At 38.9% G+C, this 20,655-nt stretch overlaps 1 protein-coding gene across 7 annotated transcripts in view; it reads left to right on the forward strand.

Annotated features, from left to right (window-relative positions):
• The window catches only part of CHRDL1 (chordin like 1), a 114,670-nt gene that overhangs the window by 13,926 nt on the left and 80,089 nt on the right, over positions 1–20,655 (forward strand). For all 7 annotated transcript variants that reach the window (XM_027609382.2, XM_027609375.2, XM_027609379.2 and 4 more), the window contains exons 3-4: positions 15,795–15,907; positions 18,538–18,631. In XM_027609382.2, the coding sequence (XP_027465183.1) occupies positions 15,795–15,907; positions 18,538–18,631 (207 nt within the window). The remainder of the gene's footprint in view (positions 1–15,794; positions 15,908–18,537; positions 18,632–20,655) is intronic.

Here is a 20,655-nt window from a genome sequence, read left to right on the forward strand (position 1 = left end):
CTTGGGTACGTTACCAAATCTCCCTCTGCCTCAAATTCCTTATCTGAAAATGGGACTAATAGTGGAACCTACCTTACGGGGCTGTCGTGGGCATTTAGTGAATTCGTGTATGTGAAACCCTTAGAACCGAGCCTGGCTTATAGGAAAGTGTTCAACAAATACTAATTGCTCTTTTTGTTATTGTTGAGAATGCTTTGACCATTCTCATCTGGCTCTGTTGTGTAGGGCCTGGTTACCTGGCTGCTTTTTATGCTTACCAGCTACCTCTTAGACTTCGAGCCACATTTAGAGCAAGAAAATTCAGATTGTTTAATTTTCATACTTTGTCTAACAACTCTTTTTAGAGACTGACTTTGGGGCAAATGGAATCTATTGAGTGAAACGAGTCATTTTGGGTAGATCTGTGGATTTCATGAATATGGGGTGCTCAGATATATTGAAAAGATCCATTTAATAATAGTGCCTGTGAAATCGCCTACCTTAAAGATATTTCAGAAATGAGATGGCAACTTGCTTAATAGCAATATATGATGGATACTCTCCTTGTGGCATAAGTATATACTGTTTCTTTGGAAACAGACTTTCTTGCAAGTTAAAACTTTTTAATAATTTGGATGCGACTTTTAAAAAATATGTAAAGACACCTGAAACCCACACTTTGATAGCTTGTCTTATTTTAGTGGCTCCTTAGTCTTTCAGGGGTCTTAATCTTGGATTTATCACATTTTTTTTTCCATATAGTAAGGGGTAAATCACCCGACCATGCAGACGGCATAGCTGATAGTGAGAGCTCATCCAATTTCATATTTTAAGTAGGTAGATTTAATGTCAATCTCTTAGGGAGCTAATTCAAGCAAGTACAGTAATTTAGGATCAAATGCATAATACACAAAGTTCCATCTTACTTTTCAATGTGGATTTAAATCAACAAACTTCTAGCTTAGCTACATTTGTGTCTTAGTGGCTGCAGACTTATATGAGTAGAATTATTTATGCTAGTCTAATAATGTCACTTGAATAGCCCCCTTTGTGGATTTGATTCTAAGTGTATACCCAGATACTTTCTGAAGTGTCTAGATAAGTTATATATGTGAAATGCAAATCACCTAGGTATTTGAGAGTGAGATTATAAATTTACTGTAGAGAAATGGTCACTCGCCTCTCACATGTGGAAAGTAGCCAAAGGTACCTCATTTAGATGTTTGTTTTGGGAAATTCAGTATCATTTCTCATCAGTTAAAGATGCTGGGATTGTTAGAATATTTAAAATATTTCCTACTCCATTCTAGAATATTGTGGATCAGGAGTCTTAATTTGTGTCTATACCAAGAAAATTTTATTTCTAAGACTTGGCTGAAAAGCACACAAGTTCTGCCTAAAAAGTAATTTTGATTTTCTGAGTTCTTTCAGTTAACACATGATTTTGAACACCTACTCTGAGCTCAGAAATGTAGATTAATATAACAATGTTAACAAAAATAGTAATATAACAAAATAAAAATACTTATTAAAATTGAACATATATTCAAGCTTCCTGATAAAGAAAAATACTAGTTCTGTTTTCCACTACCAAATTGGCAATTTTATCTTATTTTTTATTAAATTTTTAATTATAATTCCAGTATAGTTAACGTATAGTATTATATTAGTTTTAGGAGTGTAATAAGTGATTCACCAATTCTATACATTACTCGGTGCTCATCATAAGTGTACTCTTTAATCCCCTTCACCCATTCCCCCACACACCTCCCTTCCCGTGACCATCAGTTTCTTCCCTATAGTAAGAATCTGTTTCTTGATTTGACTCTCTCTCTCTTTTTTTTCCCTTTGCTCATTTGTTTTGTTTCTTAAATTTCACATATGAGTGAAATCACACTGTATTTGTCTTTCTCTGACTGACTTGTTTTGCTTAGCATCATACTCTCTAGCTCTATCCATGTTGTTGCAAATGGCAAAATTTCATTCTTTGTCATGGCTGAATAATATCCCATCGTGTGTGTGTGTGTGTGTGTGTGTGTGTGTGTGTGTGTGTGTGTGTGTGTATCACAAACTCTTGGACCTACACCAGATAAAAATCTTCTGTACAGTGAAGGAAACAATCAGCAAAACTAAAGGCAACCTACTGAGTGGGGGAAGACATTTGCAAATGACATATCTGATAAAGGCTTAGTATATATAAAGAACTGATAAAACTCAACACCCAAAAAACAATCTAATTAAAAAGTGGGCAGAAGACATGAACAGACATTTCTGCAGAGAAGACATCCAGATGGCCAACAGACACATGAAATGATGCTCAACATTATTCATCAACAGAGAAATGCAAACCAAAGCTACAGTGGCACCTCATACCTGTCAGAATGCCAAAAATCAAGAACATAAGAAACAAGTGTTGGCAAGGATGTGGAGAGAAAGAAACCCTCGCATGTTGGTGGGAATGCAAACTGGTGCAGCCACTGTGGAAAACAATATGGAGGTTCCTCAAATAGTTAAAAATAGAACTACCCTACAGTCCAGTAATCACACTACTGGGTATTTATCCAAAGAATACAAAAACACTAATTTAAAAGGATACACGCACCCATATGTTTATTTCAGAATTATTTACAATAGCCAAATTATGGAAGCATCCCAAGTGTCCAAATTGGCAAAGTTTTACACAAATTATCCAGTGTTGGGTATTCTCACCTACTGCAAATGGAAAGGCAAATTAGTACAGTTTTTCAGGAAGGCTGTTTGACAGTACAGTTCAAGAATTTGAATGCATTCAAAATCTTTGACTAATCAATCTACTTATAAGAACTTATATAAAGAAAATAGCCAATGTTGCATATAAAACTTTATACACTAGGATATTTATTTTAAAAAAATTTGTCTTAAAAAAAGGAAATGAAAAAAACCTGATACCCCCCAAATAGGGGATTGGTTAATAAATTATGGTTCCACTGTTTTGGTGTAGAATCACACCACTAAGCATGAAGTATAAGGGCATACTTAAGGGCACAAAAATATTCATGATATGTTAATTTTAGGATGTAGTTTAAAAAAATAAATGTACTATATGCTGTTAACTTTTTGATAAAACCTTTATACAATGCATAGAAAATGCGTAGAAAAAAACTGGAAAGAGCTTCTGGTTTCTGGTCTGACATGTAAAGAGCTTAGAAGTTGTCACTTCCATTGTCACACAGAAAAAGCTGAAGGAACAACTCTTAAATCAGTTAGAAAATTGAGGTCACAGGGCAAACTGCCCTATGTTCTTTTTTTTTCTTAATATTTTATTTATTTATTTGACAGAGAGAGACACAGCAAGAGAGGGAACACATGCAGGGGGAGTGGGAGAGGGAGAAGCAGTCTTCCCGTAGAGCAGGAAGCCTGATGTGGGGCTCGATCCCAGGACCCTGGGATCGTGACCTGAGCCGAAGGCAGACGCTTTACGACTGAGCCACCCAGGCACCCCTGCCCTATGTTCTTTACTCTGAAATCTGGAAAGCCTGGTGGATACAGTCACCACTTCTGGGTCCTGGTAGGAGCAAGGATATTGCTGGAGAAGGAGTATGTATTAGCTTGAGAGAAAAACTTTTTTTTTTTTTTTTGCAAGTTTTACCTCCAGGGGCCCCATGAGGTTCTCAGGATGAAGACTGGGGAAATAATTCCTTCCTGCTCCAGGCACCGGAGGGGAAAAAGTAATCATTCTGAAATAAGCCCAAAGCTCTTTGTTCTCCTTAATTAAGGCCTGCCCTCAAGGGAAATGATTTTACCAGAACTTACCTGATTTGCATTTTATTGGAGTCTAACCAACTGAGGAGAAAGGAAATACCCAACTCCACTAGCCTTCCTGTCTACACTGGTGGAGGAGGGCAAACGTAATTAGCACATTTGAAGGTCACAGCTCAGAGGCGAAAACTCACTAAAAGACTGAGAACTAATCATATGATGATAGAATGCTTCTCCCTCCAACCCCTGCCACAATTTACCACCACATCGATAGGGCCCTTGTGTAATAACAGGAGATTACAGCTGAAAAAACTGCACACCTCAGATACTATTATTTAAGAAAGAGTATCTAGGGAAGCCCAGAACAACAGGAAGGAAATAAACAAGGACATTAGAGCAGATTTTAGCTCTGACATCATAGCTACAACAGTGAGTACAAGTAGCCTAATTCCTAGGTAAGTTAACATAAAACTTCTTGCTGAAGGCTTATTTACCTTAGTTTCTTTTATCCAATGCATCATGTCCAATTTTCAACAAAAAAGTAAAAGGCAGGCTGAAAGGCAAAAAAACACAGTCTGAAGACACAAATCAAGCATCGGAACCAGATTCAGTTTATAGAAAGTATTTTGGAATTATCAGACTGGGAATTTGTAATAACAATGAGTAGTATGCTTAGGACTCTAATAGGGAAAGTGGATAATATGCCAATTATGTGGGGAATGTAAACAGGGAGATGGAAACTCTTAAGAAAGAATCAAACGGAAATGTGAGAAGTCAGAAACGCTGTAACAGAGGGGTACCTGAGTGGCTCAGTTGGTTGAGTGTCCAACTCTTGTTGTCAGGGTTGTGAGATCAAGTACCCTGTTGGGCTCCACACTCAATGGGGAGTCTTCTTGTGATTCTTTCTCTCCCTCTCCCTCGGTCCTCCCCCCTCTCAAGTAAATAAATAAATCTTTAAAAAAATGTGGGGGCGCCTGTGTGGCTCAGTCAGTTCATGATCTTGGGGTCCTGAGATCGAGCCCCGTGTTGGGCCCCTGCTCAGCAGGAGTCTACTTCTCCCTCTCCCTTTGCCCCTCCCCCTGCTCGTACACTCCCTCTCTCTCTCTCTTTCTCAAAGCAATAAATAAAAATCTTAAAAAAATAAAAAATAAAAAAAGTGAATGGTCTATACACACGAATTAAAAGAGACTAGTGTAGTAGGTTAAAAAAAAGAAAAAAAAAGACCCAGCTATATGTTGTTTACAAGAAACCCACTTTAAATATAAAGGTCCATATAGATTAAAAGTAAAGGAATGGAGAAAGATATAGCATGCTGACACTAATCAAAAGTAAGTGGGAATAGCTATATTAATTTCAGACAAAGCAGACTTTCAGAGCAAGGAAAATTATGTGTATGCACCTAACAGGGCATCAAAGTATGTGAGGCAAAAACTATTAGAGCTGCAAGGAGAAACAGACAAATCCACTATTATCGTTGGAGACTTTTACACCTCTCTATAATAATTAACAGATCCAGAAGACAGAAAATCAGTGAGGATGTAATTAAACTGAACAACACCATCAATCAACCAGATCTCATTGACTTCTATAGAATATTTCATCTAAAAACAGCAGAATACACATTCTTCTCAAGCTCACGTGAATCATCCACCAAGATGGACCACATTCATGGGTCAGAAAACACACCTTATGAAATTAAAAATAATAGAAACTATATAGCGTATCCTCTCAGACCACACTGGAATGAAACTAGAACTCAATAACAGAAAGATAGCTGTAAAATCCCCAAATATTTAGAGATTAAATAATACAGTTTAAAATAGCACATGGGTTAGGGTGCCTGGGTGGCTCAGGCAGTTGAGCTTCTGACTCTTGGGTTCCGTTCAGGTCACAATTTCCTGGTCATGGGATTGAGCCCCATGTCAGGCTCTGTGGTCAGTGCAGTCTGCTTCAGATTCTCTCTCCTTCTCCCTCCCCCTCTGCTCCTCTCTGCGTGCATACTCTCTCTCAAATAAATAAATAAATAAATAAATAAATAAATAAATAAATAAAATCTTTTAAAAATAACATATGAGTCAAAGAAATCTCAAGAGAAATTTTAAAATATTTTGAATTATATGAAAATAAAGATAGAACTTGTTCTATCAAAATTCACAGGATGCAGCAAAAGCAGTGCTTAGGGGAAATTTATAGCATAGAATTAAGATATTAGAAGAAGAAAGATCTACTGTCAACAGTCTTGAGTTTCACCTTAAGAAACTAGAAAACTAGGGGTGCCTGGGTGGCTCAGTAGGTTAGGCATCTGCCTTCAGCTCAGATCATGATCCCAGGGTCCTGGGATGGAGCCCTGCATTGGGCTCCCTGCTCAGCAGAAAGCCTGCTTCTCCCTCTCCCTCACTGCTCCCCCAGCTTGTGCTCTCTCTCTGTCAAATAAATAAACAAAACATCTTAAAAAAAGAAACTAGAAAACAGGAGCAAATCAAATCCAAAGTAAGCAAAAGAAAATAAATTTTAAAAAACTAAAGCAGAAATCAATGAAAGTGAAACCAGGGAAACAATAGAGAAAAATCAATGACACCAAAACTGATTCCTTGAAGAGATCCATAGAATAAACCTCTAGCCAGGTTAATTAAGAAAAAAGGGAGAAGACACAATTATTAATATCAGAAATGAAAGAAAAGCCATCATCACTATTGACCCATTGATATCAAAAGGATAATAAAGGAATATAATGAACAATTCTGTGTCCACAAATTTGATGACTTAGAAATAATGGACCAATACCTTGAAAGATAAAATTCAACAAAACTCACACAAGAAGAAATAGACAGTCTGAATAGCTTATATCTATTAAAGAAATTGAATCAATAATTCATAACCCTCCAAAACAGAAAGTACCAGGCCCAGAGGATGAACTGGTGAAATTGACCAAACATTTAAGGAAGAAATAATACTGACACTCTTCAGTCTGTTTTAGAAGATAGAAGCAGAAAGAATACTACCTAACTCATTCTATGAGGCCAACATTACCCTGATACCAAAACCAGAAAGAGATGTTACAAGAAAGGAAAACTACAGATCAGTATCTCTAATGCAATAATCCTCAGCAAAATATTAGCAAATTGAATCCAACAATGTATGAAAAAGCCACAAATTATGGAATTTATTCCAGGCATGCAAGGCTGTTCCAGCATTCAAAAATCAATTAATGTAATCCATCACATCAACAGGCTAAAGAAGAAAAACCATATGATTATAGCAATAGATGCATAAGAAGATTTGACAAAATCCAACACTATCCAGCAAACTAGGAATAGAGGGGAATTTCTTCAACTTCATGAAGAACATCTACAAAAAAATCTATAACTAACACCACACTCAATGGAGAGAAACTAGGTGCTTTCCCCCTAAGATCAGGAACAAGGCAATGATGTCTCCTTTGACCACTCCAATTCAACATTGTACTTGAAGTCATAGCTAATGCAGTAAGATGGGAAATGGAAACAATGGTGTAAATGTTGGGAAGGAAGAAATAAAACTACCTTTGTTTACAGATGACATGATTATCTGTGTAAAAAGTTCTAAAGAATCAATTAAAAAACCGTCCCCAAATTAATAAGCAATTATAGCAAGGTTGAAGGATACAAGGTTAATATATAAAAGTCAATTGCTTTCCTATGTACCAGCAATGAACAATTGGAATTTGTAATTAAAAACACAATGCCGTTTACATTAGCACCAAAAAGAAATGAAATTACTTAGGTATAAATCTAGCAGAATGTGTACAAGATCTCTGTAAGGAAAACTACAAAATTCTCAGGAAAGGAATCAAATAAATGGAAAAGATATTCCATGCTCATGGATAGGAAGACCCAATATTATCAAGATACCAGTTCTCCCCAACTTGATCTATAGATTCAATATAATACCAATCAAAATCCCCGCAATTTACTTTGTGTAAATAAACAAAGTGATTCTAAAGTTGCCATGAAAAGGTAAAAGACCCAGAATTTCCAACACAACATTGAAGAACAATAAAGTTGGAGGACTGACACTACCCAACTTCGAGACTTGCTATAAAGCTACAGTAATCATGACTGTGGTGTTGTTGAAAGAAGAGACAAATAGATCAATGGAACACAATAGAGAGCCCAGAAATAGACCCATACAAGCATAGCAAACTGATCTCGACAAAAGGAGCAGTGACATTTCATTGGAAAAAGGATAATCTTTTCAACAAATAGTGCCAGAACAACTAGACATCCACATGCAAAAAAAAAAAAAAAAAAAAAAAGAATGTAGACACCGACCTTAAACCTTTCACAAAAATAACTCGAAATGGATCAAAGGTCTGAATATAAAATACATACGTATAAAACTTCTAAAAGATAACATAGGAGAAAATCTAGGTGACCTCGGGTTTGGTCATGAGCTTTTAGATACAACACCAAAAGCACGCTCCATGAAAGAAAAAATTGATAAATTGGACTTCATTAAAAGTAAAAACTTCTGCTCTGCAAAAGACACTGTTGAGCGACTGAAAGGACAAGCCACAGACTGAGGGAAAATATTTGCAAAATGCGTACCTGATAGAGGACTTGTATCCAAAATATACAAAGAGCTCTTAAATCTCACACAAGAAAGAAAAGGAAATGACCAACCTAATTAATAAGTAGGCCAAGAGCTAAACAGACACCTCACCAAAGAAGATATCAGGGTGGCAAATAAGTACATGAAGAGATGCTCCGCATCCTATGTCATTAGGGAATTATAAATTAAATCAACACACCTATTTAGAATGGCTGAGACTGGAAATACAGAAGACACCAAATCCTGGTGAGGATGTGGGGCAACAGGAACTGTCATCCGTTGCTGGTGGGAATGTAAAATTGTATAGTCATGTTGGAAGACAGTTTGGAAGTTTCCTACAAAGCTAAACATTGCCATACTATGTCATCCATAGGCATTATTATGTAAGTGAGTTGAAAACATGTCCACACGAAACCTGCATGCAAGCATTTATAGCAGTTTTATTCACCATTTCCAATAATCAGAAGCCACCAAGATGTCCCTCAATAGGTAAATTGATAAATAAGCTGTACGTCCATACAACAGAATATTACTCAGTGACAAAATAAATGAGCTGTCAAGCAATGAAAAGACGTGGAGGAACCTTAAATGCATAGTTCTAAGTGAAAGAAGCAAGTTTAAAAAGACGTCACACACTATGATTCTAACGATATGACATCTTGAAAAGACAAAAGTATAAAGACAGTAAAAAAAAAAAAATCAGTGGTTTTCAGCAGTTAAGGAGAGAGAAAAGGGAGGGGATGAACAGGCAGAAAACGGGATATTTAGGGCACTGAAATGATTCTGTATGATACTGTGAAGGTGGATATATATCATTATACATTTGTCATAACAAAGTGCATGCTCATGTGCTTTAGTTAATGTTAATATCTCACTAGTGATTCATTAATTGTAACAAATGTACCACACTTACCATAAGATGTTAATAAACAAGGGAATTGGGGGTGAGGTCAAGAGAGGATATATGAGAACTCTGTACTGTCTGCTCGATTTTTTTGCAAACCTCAAACTGCTGTAAGAAACAAAGTCTATTAATTTAAAAAAAGGAAAAAAAAATGGGAGTGACCTTACTGGAATGTTAAAAGTGATTATCCTCTGGGAGGGGAATTATCTGTGATTTTTCTTTCCTCTATTTTTTTTTTTTTTATGTTTTATTAAGGTATAGTTTACATGCAACAAAATTCACCCTTTTTGTAGGGTACAGTTCTGTGAGTTTTGGCAGAAGCATTCTGTCACATAGGCATTGCCATAATCAAGATACAAAAATGACTCCATCTCCCAACAGATTCCCTCTGTGCCCCTTTGTAGTTAAACTTCTTCCCTTGGAAACTATGGATCTGTTTTCTGTCCCTATCGTTTTGCCTTTTCCAGAATGAAAAGAAGTAGAATCATACCATATGTGGACTTTGAGTCTGGCTTTCCTCATTTAGTGTAATGCCTTTGAGATTCATCTATGTTTGTGTGCCTCCGACTTTCATTTCTTTTTATTGCTAATATTCCATTGGGTGGGTGTTTATAGATTCATCAGCTGAAGGACATTCAAGGTGTTTTTAGGTTTTGTAGACCATGAAAAGAGCCATTCTAAACATGTAGGTACAGGTTTTTGTGTGAATATGGGTTTTTTTTTCAGTTATGATGATCATTTTATTGATGTAGATTTGATTAATAATATTTCACCAACCACTTTTTTAAACCTGCATCAGCTGACTAAAGTGCCAGGGTTCTCATGAACTGCATATATGTTCTTGTTTCTCTCAGGAAAATACCTAGGAGTGAGATTGTTGGGTTGTATAGTAAGTGTTCTGTGTAACTTTATAAGAAACTGCCCCCTTGTTTCCAGCATGGCTGTTACTATTTTGCATTTCCACCAGCAAATACAGGAAAGTTCCTGTTGCTTCACATCCTCACCAGCACTTAGTATGGTTAGGTTTTTTGAGTTTAGCCATTCTGATAGGTGGGTAGTGATATCTCATCATGGTTTCAGTGTGTGTTTCCCTGCTGATTAATTATATGTTTGATACCTGTATATCTTCCTTGGTAAAGTGTCTATTCAAATTGTATCCCTGTTTTAAAAATTGGATCATTTCTTTCCTTATCCTTAAGTTTTGAGATTTCTTTATGTATTCTGGATAAAATCTTTTATCAGAAAGAGGATGTGCAAATAATTTCTCTCATCCCTTAGCTTTACTTTTTATTCTCTGTACTCTTTCTTAAAAATATTTTATTGATTTATTTGAGAAATAAAGAGAGCAAAAGCAGGGGGAGGGACAGAGGAAAAGAGACAATCAGGTTCCCTTCTGAGCAGGGAGCCTAACGAGGCGCTCGATCCTAGGACCCTGAGATCATGACCTGAGCCGAAGGCAGACACTTTAACCGATTGAGCCACCCAGGTACCCCTTTACCACTCTTTCAAAGGCAGAAGTCCTTAATTTTGAAGTCCTTAATTTTGGCGAGGTCCTATTTTATATTTCTTTTATGGACTGTGGTTTTGGTGTCATATCTCAGAAGTCTTTGCCTAACCCAATATCACCAAGATAGCCTTCAATGTTTTCTTCTAGAAGTTTTAAAATATTAGTTTACATGGAAGTCTATGATCCATCTTGAATTAATTTTTGTATGTGGTCTGAGTTACAGACTCATTTTAGTTCATGTTTTGTATATGACTATTCAAATGTTCCAGCAGCATTTGTTGAAAAGAATACTGTTTCTCCTTTGAATGGTCTTTGCACCTTTGTTGAAAATCAATTGACTACGTTTATGTGTGGGTCTGTTTTTTGACTCATCATTCTGTTCTGTTGATATGTTTGTCTAACCTTTTGCCAAAAACACATTGCCTTGAAAACTATAATTTTACATTAAGTCATGAAATCACTTTGTATATGTCCTCCCAAATCTTTCTTTGTCAGACTGTTTTGGCTCTTCTACTCCTTTACATTTTCATATGAACTTTTGAATGAGAGTACCAATTTCTATAAAATATCCCGCTAGTATTTGGTTTTGGGTTTCATTGAATCTATAAGTCACTTTGGGGGGAACTGACATCTTCACAATATTGTGACTTCCAGTCCACAAACAAGGCATACCTGTCCATTTTTTAGGACTCCTTTGGTTTCTTTTGTCATAGTTTTGTAGGTTTCTGATTAGAGATCTGGCATACATTTTGTTAGATACCTCAGTGTGTCTATGTTTAGGGGGAGCTATTGCAAAAGGTACTTTTTCGAATTCCAGTTTTTTTTTCAGATAAATATTCTTTTTTTTAATGTTATGTTAACCACCATACATTACATCATTAGTTTTTGATGTAGTGTTCCATGATTCATTGTTTGCGTATAACAGCCAGTGCTCCATGCAGTACGTGCCCTCTTTAATACCCATCACCAGGCTAACCCATCCCCCCACCCTCCTCCCCTCTGGAACCCTCAGTTTGTTTCTCAGAGTCCATAGTCTCTCATGGTTCGTCTCCCCCTCTGATTTCCTCCCCCTTCATTTTTCCCTTCCCGCTATCTTCTTCCTTTTTTTTTTTTTTTAAACATATAATGTATTATTTGTTTCAGGGGTACAGGTCTGTGATTCAACAGTCTTACACAATTCACAGCGCTCACCATAGCACATACCCTCCCCAATATCTATCACCCAGCCACCCCATCCCTCCCACCCCCCTCAAATTCCAATTTCTGATTGTTCTTTGTAGAATATATAAATGTGATCAGCTTTTTTATATTGACCTTGTATTCTGTAATCTTGCTTAAATTCTCTTATTATTTTTACTAACTCTAAATCGATTCTTTGGGATTTTTCTTTGTAGACAGTCATACCATCTATAAATAGAACAGGTTTGTGTTTTATTCTCTAATATGTACGCCTTTTCCTTCTTTTTCTTACCTGATTCCACTGGCTAGGATCTCCAAGGTGGTGGAGCAGACATCCTTCCATAACTCCCCATCTTAGGGAGAAAGCATTGTCTTTTTCCATTAAGTATAATGTTAACTGTAGGTTTTTTTGAAGATGCCCTTAATTAGGTTGAGGAAGGTCTTTTTCTACTTTGCTGAGAGTTTCTGTCACAAATGGATGTAGAATTTTGTCAAGTGTTTTTTTTTGGCATCTGTTGCGATGATTACATGATTCTTCTTGTCCAGTTTGTTGATATGGTGAATTATGTTGACTGAACTGTGAATGTTGAATTAGCCTTTAATTTTCAGGATAAATCCCACTTGCTCATAAAGTATCATCCTTTTTATATATTGTTGGGTTTAATTTACTGGGATTTTATTGAGAACGTTTGTATCTATGTTCAGGAGGGATATTGGTCTACAGTTTTATTTTTATTCTTGTAATACCTTTAATCTTGTTTTCATGTCAGGGTCATGCCTACATCAATGATTTAGTTGGGAAGTGATCCCTCTTTTTCATTTTTTTCTGAAATGTTTGGTAGAATGTTTGATAGAATTCACCAGTGAAGCCATCTGGCCCTGGAGTTTTCTTTGTGACAAAATTTTTAACTACAAATTCAAGTTCTTTAAAAGACATAAGAGGGGCGCCTGGATGGCTTAGTCAGTTAAGCCTCTGACTCTTGATTTCAGCTCAGGTCGTGATCTCAGGATCCTGAAATCAAGCCTCGCATTGGGCTATGCACTCAGTGGGGAGTCTGCTTGAGATTCTTTCTCTCGCTCTACCCCTCCCCTTGCTCTCTCTCTCTCAAATAAATAAATCAAAAAAAGGATATAGGAATATTCAGGTTATCTATCTCTTCTAGATTGAGCTTTGGTAATTTGTGTCATTCAAGGAATTAATCCGTTTCATCTAGGTTGCTAACTTAGATGGCATAAAGTTATTCATAATATTCCTTTTTTTTATCCTTTTTTAGAATGCTCTCTGTTGTCCCTAATATTGGGAATTCTCATCTTCTCTCTTTTTATCTTTGCTAGTTTTGTAAGAAGTTTATCAATTTTATTGATTTTATTTAAAAACCAGATTTGGTCTCACTGATTTTTTTCTGTTGATTTTCTGTCTTCGATTTCACTGACTTCTTTATTATTCCTTTCTTCTGTTTGCTTTTGGTTTATTTTGCTCTACTGTTTCTAGTGTCTTGGTTTGAGACTTTTCTCCCTTTTTAATGTAGGTATTTTAGTGATATAAATTTCCCTTTAAGTACTTCTTTAGCCAAATCCCACTGATTTTGATATGCTGTGTTTTTACTTTCATTTAGTACAAACTATTTTTTAATTTCCCTTTTGATTTTTTCCTTCAACCCACAGGCTATTTGTAAGTTACCAGTATATTACAAGTGGTTGTCTCCTGCTGGAATTGTGTATAATGTTTTTCATATTTATACATTTATGTTTTTATTTTGTTCTTTTTGGAACTTTGTGAATGTTTTCCAGTTTTCTACATTAAGTATAAATTACTTTTCTAAAAAGAAAATAATTAACATAAAATAATGCTCTACATTTTGTAGTACTTTATAATTTACAAAGAATTTCGATTAATCCTCCAAACTCTGCTTGGGAAACAGATAATCTATATTTCATAGGTGTTGAAAACTGAGACTGACAGTTTATTTTTTTATTTTTATTTTTTATGTTTTAATTTTTTATCATTGTTTTGAGGGGGAGGGGCAGAGGGAGAGGGAGAGAGAGAATCTTAAGCAGACTCCACTCTGAGTGCAGAGCCCGATGTGGGGCTTGATCCCACAACCCTGAGATCATGACCTGAGCTGAAATCAGGAGTCCAGTGCTTAACCGACTGAGCCACCCATGCACCCCTATTTTTAAATTTTTTTTAGATTGACAGTTTCAATGATTAGCTCAGTGCCACACAGCTAGAGTTGGTTAGGATTCAAACCCAGATTTCCTGACTCCCAGTTCATCATTCTGAAGAAGTTGGAAATCAAGCTTTGAAAAGTAAATTGGAATTTATCTTGCAGGTCGCTGGAAAAAATCACCGTGGGTCTTTGAAGCAGTGAGTGACTTGAGACAATGATCTCAGTGTAGTTTTAATCTGAATCTCTGATTACTAGTGAGGTTGAACATCTTTTCATGTTTGTTGCCTGTTTCCCATTTCTTCTTCCCTCAAATTGTTATTCATGTCCTGGATAAATAGATATTTTTTTCTGTTGGGATTGGTTGGTATTTTACTTATTAATTTAAATGATGAGAAAAGGTTCCCGATTCTAATACTTTATTGGTTGGAAATATCTTCTCCCTTGGGGCACATGGGTGGCTCAGTCAGTTAAGTGTCTGCCTTCAGCTGAGGTCATGATCGCAGAGTCCTGGGACCGAGTCCCATGTTGGGCTCCCTGCTCAGCGGGAAGTCTGCTTCTCCCTCTGACCCTACCCCCTCTCGTTCTCTCTCTTTCATTCTCTCTCTCAAATAAATAAATAAAATCTTTAAAAGTATATATATCTTCTCCCAGTTTCTTGCTTATCTGCCTTTTCTTTCTTTTAAAATTTTGATCATCAGGGAAATGTGTACTGGAGAGTGGGGGAGACTAGTGTGTTTGCTACAAGAAGAGTCCTAGTTTGCTTTGACCTTGTGTGATTGGGAAGCAGTGGATAGATGAGGATGGGATTCAAAGGCGAATCACATGGTTTGGAGATTCATTTACCAGTCGTTTGCTAATTGATTACATTTCTTGGCCACGGTGTGGTGTGCTAGGCCATGTGATAAACAGAATAAATGTTGCCTGATTTTGAGGAACTTTTACTTTGATGGAGAAATAAGATGTGTAAAGGAATGCAAGTAACATAGTATGTGCTCAAGGAACTGTGGCACAAGATAAGCTGTGGTTATCAAAATTTCTGTTCATCAAAGGGGAAGGAGGCATTCCTTTTGAGCAAATTGGGAGTCGTTTACAGAAGAACAAGTCTGTAAGTTGAGGAGAACAAGGACTGTGGGTAGTTTTGCTCACCATCTTATTCCCAGCAGTCAGCAGAGTGCCTGACCAATAGTAAGTGCCCAAATATTTGTTTCATGATTGAATGATATTAGCACACATGGGCAAAAGCCATTTATAGGAACTTAACACAATGCGTCTAGTTCATTACTCCTACACCACCCCCCGGGCAGCTCGGAGAAAGATCAGCATTTCAGACCTTAGCTTGCATTTCCACAGCAAGGGAGCACAGCCTTTTCCAGAAGGACACACGACGTGCACCCTTATCTTACCATTGTTAACAGAGCAGTCACCAAGACTTTGGCTTCACTCGGGCAAAGCTGGGTTTGACTCTCCTGTCAGTTACTTACTGGTTATATGACTTGATTTCCCTCATCTGTGAAACGAGACTCACAGTGGTGTCTACCGTACTGGGTCATTGTAGGATCGAATAAGCACAGCATGTGAAACACAGCCCGTAGTAGGTTCTGGAAACATTCCCTATGCCTCTGCTCTTGATGTAACACAAAAACAGATGGAAAGTGCAATTGCCTTTGGATTTGATGACTTTGTCTGTGGGGCCTAACAGGCATATTCTCCATCTCCTTCCTCACAGATTCAGAGACATACTGTGTGTTTCAAGACAAGAAGTACAGAGTGGGCGAGAGATGGCATCCTTACCTGGAACCTTATGGGTTGGTTTACTGTGTCAACTGCATCTGCTCAGAGGTACAATGTGACACCCAGTTTGCTCCTCGGCATGCAGAGGTGCTTCCGGTGCCCAGATGGCTGGGAAGCAGGGGTGGTGAAAGCCTAAGAGAAGATAGGAAGCAGCTTGTCGGGAGAAATAAATGTCTCCTGACTCTTTCCTCTTGTTGCCATTTGGCTTGATTTTTTTGTGGGATCTCTAAGTATTTGCTATGGACAGATATTTATGGTCTCCTAGCCAAATGATATGGGCCATGGTGGGGAGAAGGTAGAAAAGTTTGATAGCAGGAGTAGGGAAACAGAGCTCAAAGTAATGCCTGGATTATGGACAAAATCGTTTTTGAAGATCATTTTCAAGGCTGGCCTTTAGAGAAGAGATTAGGACAGATCGTACAGTGGTTGATTGAGAGAGCATATTTGATGTCTGGGCCAGTAGCAGTAATTAGCATTGAGGCTGCAGAACCTTGGCCTGTCCCTGGTAACCATTACAGTTCTCTTGGCTTGGCCTTGACTCCTGACCAGACATTCAGAGGGGTGTTTGGACACCTTAAATGCCATCTTTGCAATAGGCAAAGCAGGTACTCTCATCTTCTTTCCATGGCCTTGACCCAGGACCACAGCTGTGTTCCATCTTTCTGAATAAGCCTCTACTGTCTTATACTAGGCCTTGGCTTTTCAATTTCTGCTCTATTGCCACTCAGGGACAGGTTATTCCTTGTTGTGGGGGCTGTCCTGTACATTGTAGGATGTTTACCCCATCCCTGGTCTCTACCCACTAGACACCCAACAACACCAATTCCAGTTGTGACAACCAAAAATGACCTGAGACATGGTCCAGGTTGCTTGGGAGCAAAATGACCCCTGGTGGAGAACCACTTGGGTAAGGAGGCCTTGTAGCAGGCCTTGAGAATGGAGAACTCCGAGCGTATGGAAAGAATTTTCAAGACCAGCCTCTCACTTGAGACCTTGTGGAAGAACTTGTAATTCCTCCTTAGTGCCTAGGTAGTATAGAAGCAGTCACTTGCAAGCCAGATTCTTTTGCCATTTAAGTAGAAGTTGGGCTTTTAGAATTCTAAGCACGCGGAAACCTAACCTTCAGGCAGTAGGAAGTCATGTTAAGAGACTGCGGGGCTCTGGAGTTAAGACAGACCATGTTTCCGACCCTGGCTCTGCCACCTGTAAGCTGTGTTACATTGGACAAGTTACCTGAACTCTCTGAGATCCCTTCAGCTTCTTTTTCTTTAAAAACGGGATGATGATACTATGTATTTCACAGGATTGTGGGAAGGATTAAATTCACTAATAGGTTTCAGTCACCTAAAACTGTGCTCGGTCACAGCCAACATTCAAGAGATGTTAACTGCTGTCAGGGCGATCATCATCGCTATTGTTATGGTTATTATTTTTATTCATCTGTTAACTCTAGAACAGAATTCAGTTTAAGGTTTTAAGGAGGCATTGGTGTAGGCCTCAGCCAGAAGGAGTGGTTTCTGATGTGCTTGGGTGATTTCACTTCAAGATGACACCACCTGGCTCTGCGGAGCGTGACACATAAGGAGGCTGTGTGGTGTTTCCAAATGCAACACTCCAAAAACGTATTCTAGAAAGTCCACGAGAAAAGAAAGAGGTTTTATGGTAGGGTGATTCAGATTTGGATAAAAGAAGCCTGCCTCTTTCAATGGCTGGGGCAGGTATTAAATAGAGCATCTGGGTACTGATTAGCTCCCTGGTATGACATGATTGTGTCAGATTCTTGACGCAACACATTGGAAATGGACAGCTAACCCTTGGGGGCTGAGTTTTGCCATCTGCAGGGCAGTGAAAATGTTAATACGATCCGAGTACCGACAGCTCCAGTGCTAGGCATCTTCTCATTCCCCACCCTCTTTTTCATCCTCTTGCCCCACAAGAGCGTGATAGATACAAGTCACCCTTGCTTGGAATGAATTATGGATGGAAATGCTAATGCAAAATTGATTTCCAAAGGCTTCCTTTGATCTAACAATGGTTGAGAGCTGTCAGAGCTAGGGGTCCTGTAATTGTAAGTGGGGCAGGGACCCAGTCACCCCCGCCCAGGCATGCTAGGTAATCAGCTCAATTCCAAAGCTTAGCTTGTTTTCAGAAAGCTTATGACTGAAACAGGAAGTGAGGAGAGAAGGCGCCCGCCCAGCCCGCTGGTCCAAGGCAGAGTTACATGGAATCCAGGACCCATGTGCCAGTGATGTCTCCTTGCCCAGGGGTGGCTAGCTGCTCAGGGGACCCCATCGCTCGTTATCCCTTCCCTCCCGTGGCATTGGGCAGGTGATCCTGTAATTAGACTAGGCTCCCGTCGATGTGCAGCTGGAGCCAGAAGTGGTGGAAACACCACAAAGGCAGGCCAGGAGGAGCCTTCCACAGTTGGCGGGAAGCTTTGAAAACCAGAGCAAGAGTGACCCGAGCTTTTGAAAAATATGCCAGTAAGCAGTGAACCAACCCAGCAGAGGTGCTAGTGATGAGAAAAGGGAAGAAAGTGGTGATTCCATTCAGCTACTTGGGAATGTGTCATTCACTGTCTGGGTGAGTCCCGGCATGACTGTTTGCCAAAGGGGCATGAGCGCAGGTGACCTTTGAGAGACCTTAATTTTTTTTCATGGTTGCCTCTTCTCTTCCAGAATGGGAATGTGCTCTGCAGCCGAGTCAGATGTCCAAGCCTCCATTGCCTGTCCCCTGTGCATATTCCTCATCTGTGCTGCCCACGCTGCCCAGGTAAACCAGATTGCCTCTTTCTTTCCCAGCTGCGGCTCTCCTTCCTCCCGCTTCCCCCCAACCCACTCCATCTGCCTAATTCCCCAGAAGGGAAACTTCCAGACAGAAATAACAATAGGACACTTTTAGGCAGCCCACACTGGCCCCTAAATACTGTTTATAGCCCAAGCGGGGCATATTCTAGGCTCTAATAATAAGTTATTGGGTACCCAGTAACAGATTTTCATTGGGCTTTTAATCATGTGAATGTGGATGTCAGTTGGGGGAAGGGAATTGTGGCCCAGAGAGTTTGTGCCATAAACAGCCTCTTCCTGCCATGGGCACTGGGCACGTGTCTTAAGCAATTAGTGCTGGGATTGCATAAATCAAAGGAGCTGAACCAGTGAGGTTTATGACAGTATAAAGCTGCCTGCCCGCTGAATTGTCACCTCCTCCAGACTGCACAGTTATTATGTACACATTGTTAAGAGCAAATCTAAGGGGAAGGCGGGCAGAGACTTTTTCACAAGGCTGTTAGGACGTCTACTTTGAGGGTTTGCGGCTAGGGTGTTTGTCTGAGGCAGGGGCTCACTCAGTGACACTTTGTTCATGTCTGACTGGGGCCTAGCTCCCACGCCAGGGGCATACAAGCGTGGAATGATGAAGAGAATGCCTGTGGGCTGGACAGCAGTCCTGGGAAAAGCTAAGTGACTGCCTCAGGATCTAGGCAGTAGAAGCCTTGTAGTCCTGTAAGCTGATCCTGTTTCTCTCTAGGATGGAGGTTCTGGAGTCGGAGTCCATGGGTGGGCTTTATGGGGTCAGTGAACCCTTTAAAATTGTTTTGTTCTTGGTGTAACTGCGTATACATGTAAATTCCTTTAGAGAGGATCCATAGCTTTATTGGTATTTGTGGAGGGGGTGTACCTGACCCTAAAAACGTGAAGAACCACTATTCTAGGGCATAGGTGGTGCTTTTTTTAAGTAGTAAGGAAACTCCAGAACTTAGAAGAGAGAAACCAAAAGTGTCCAGGCAGCAATGGTAGGAATGGGGCTAAGAATACGGTTCAGTGAAAATTCAGTTAACATTTCAGTTATAGGAATGGAGGTGTTTAATGGAGAAGAAGCCCCCAAACCATTTTGGTCACTACCTTTGTGAACTATACCTTCCTGCATCAGTAAAGACACTCTGATGAACACAGGGGAGGCTTTCTCAGATGGCAAAAGATGATGTCATGTCACACGTTTATCATTTTGAATATTGGTGATGATAATATATGCTTCAAGGTGTAAGAGACTGACTTGGCGTAAGATCGACCTCAAAGTTGGCTTTTGGAATAAATCCCCAAATGAGGCTTACTATTTTTATATGCCTTTCTTTGCTGCTTCTACTTAAACTGGATTACGAAGGAAGGATTTGGTAGATGGGAGCAAAATTTCTGGTTAAAAAGGCCAATCTGGAGATTTTTTTCCCCATCTTTTCCCCCGGAAGTCTCCAAAAGTGGTTTAATGCCATAGGAATTTATCTAAACCATGTAGACATTGTTTGTCCCTGGGAAGGAAGTTGAGGCATGACCCAGACATGAAGCACAGCGTAGAAAAGCGTAGAGTGCAATATGGCTATCACCTACCCCAGCTACAGAATAGGAAACAAGTATTGAGAAAAATGGAAAGTATAAGCCAGCAGTTCCTTTGGGTGAAAAATAAAGTGATAAAGGAATTGAGATGATAAATAGCAGAAAAGAGAAAATTGTCTTTAAAAGACTTAAAAAGCCCATTTTATGGAGTATAGAAATAAGCCGTTAATTTTCCTTTCCTTCTTGTCCTTGCGGGTCACTCCTTGTGAGTTCATTTTCCTTCTTGTTAACTATAACCTTTACCAGTTCTTTCTGTGAGGAGTGGTACCAAAGTTCCCTAATCCTTATTTGCAAAAATGTCTTTATTTTGTCCTCATCCTTGAGTGAAAATTTGGCTGGGCATAAAATTATCGGTGCATGCTTGTTTTCCCTTAGCACTTAGAAGAAACTAACAAATAGTCTGTGGACTTC

Source organism: Zalophus californianus, chromosome X (genome assembly GCF_009762305.2).
Source record: "Zalophus californianus isolate mZalCal1 chromosome X, mZalCal1.pri.v2, whole genome shotgun sequence".
Taxonomy (NCBI): Eukaryota; Metazoa; Chordata; class Mammalia; order Carnivora; family Otariidae; genus Zalophus; species Zalophus californianus.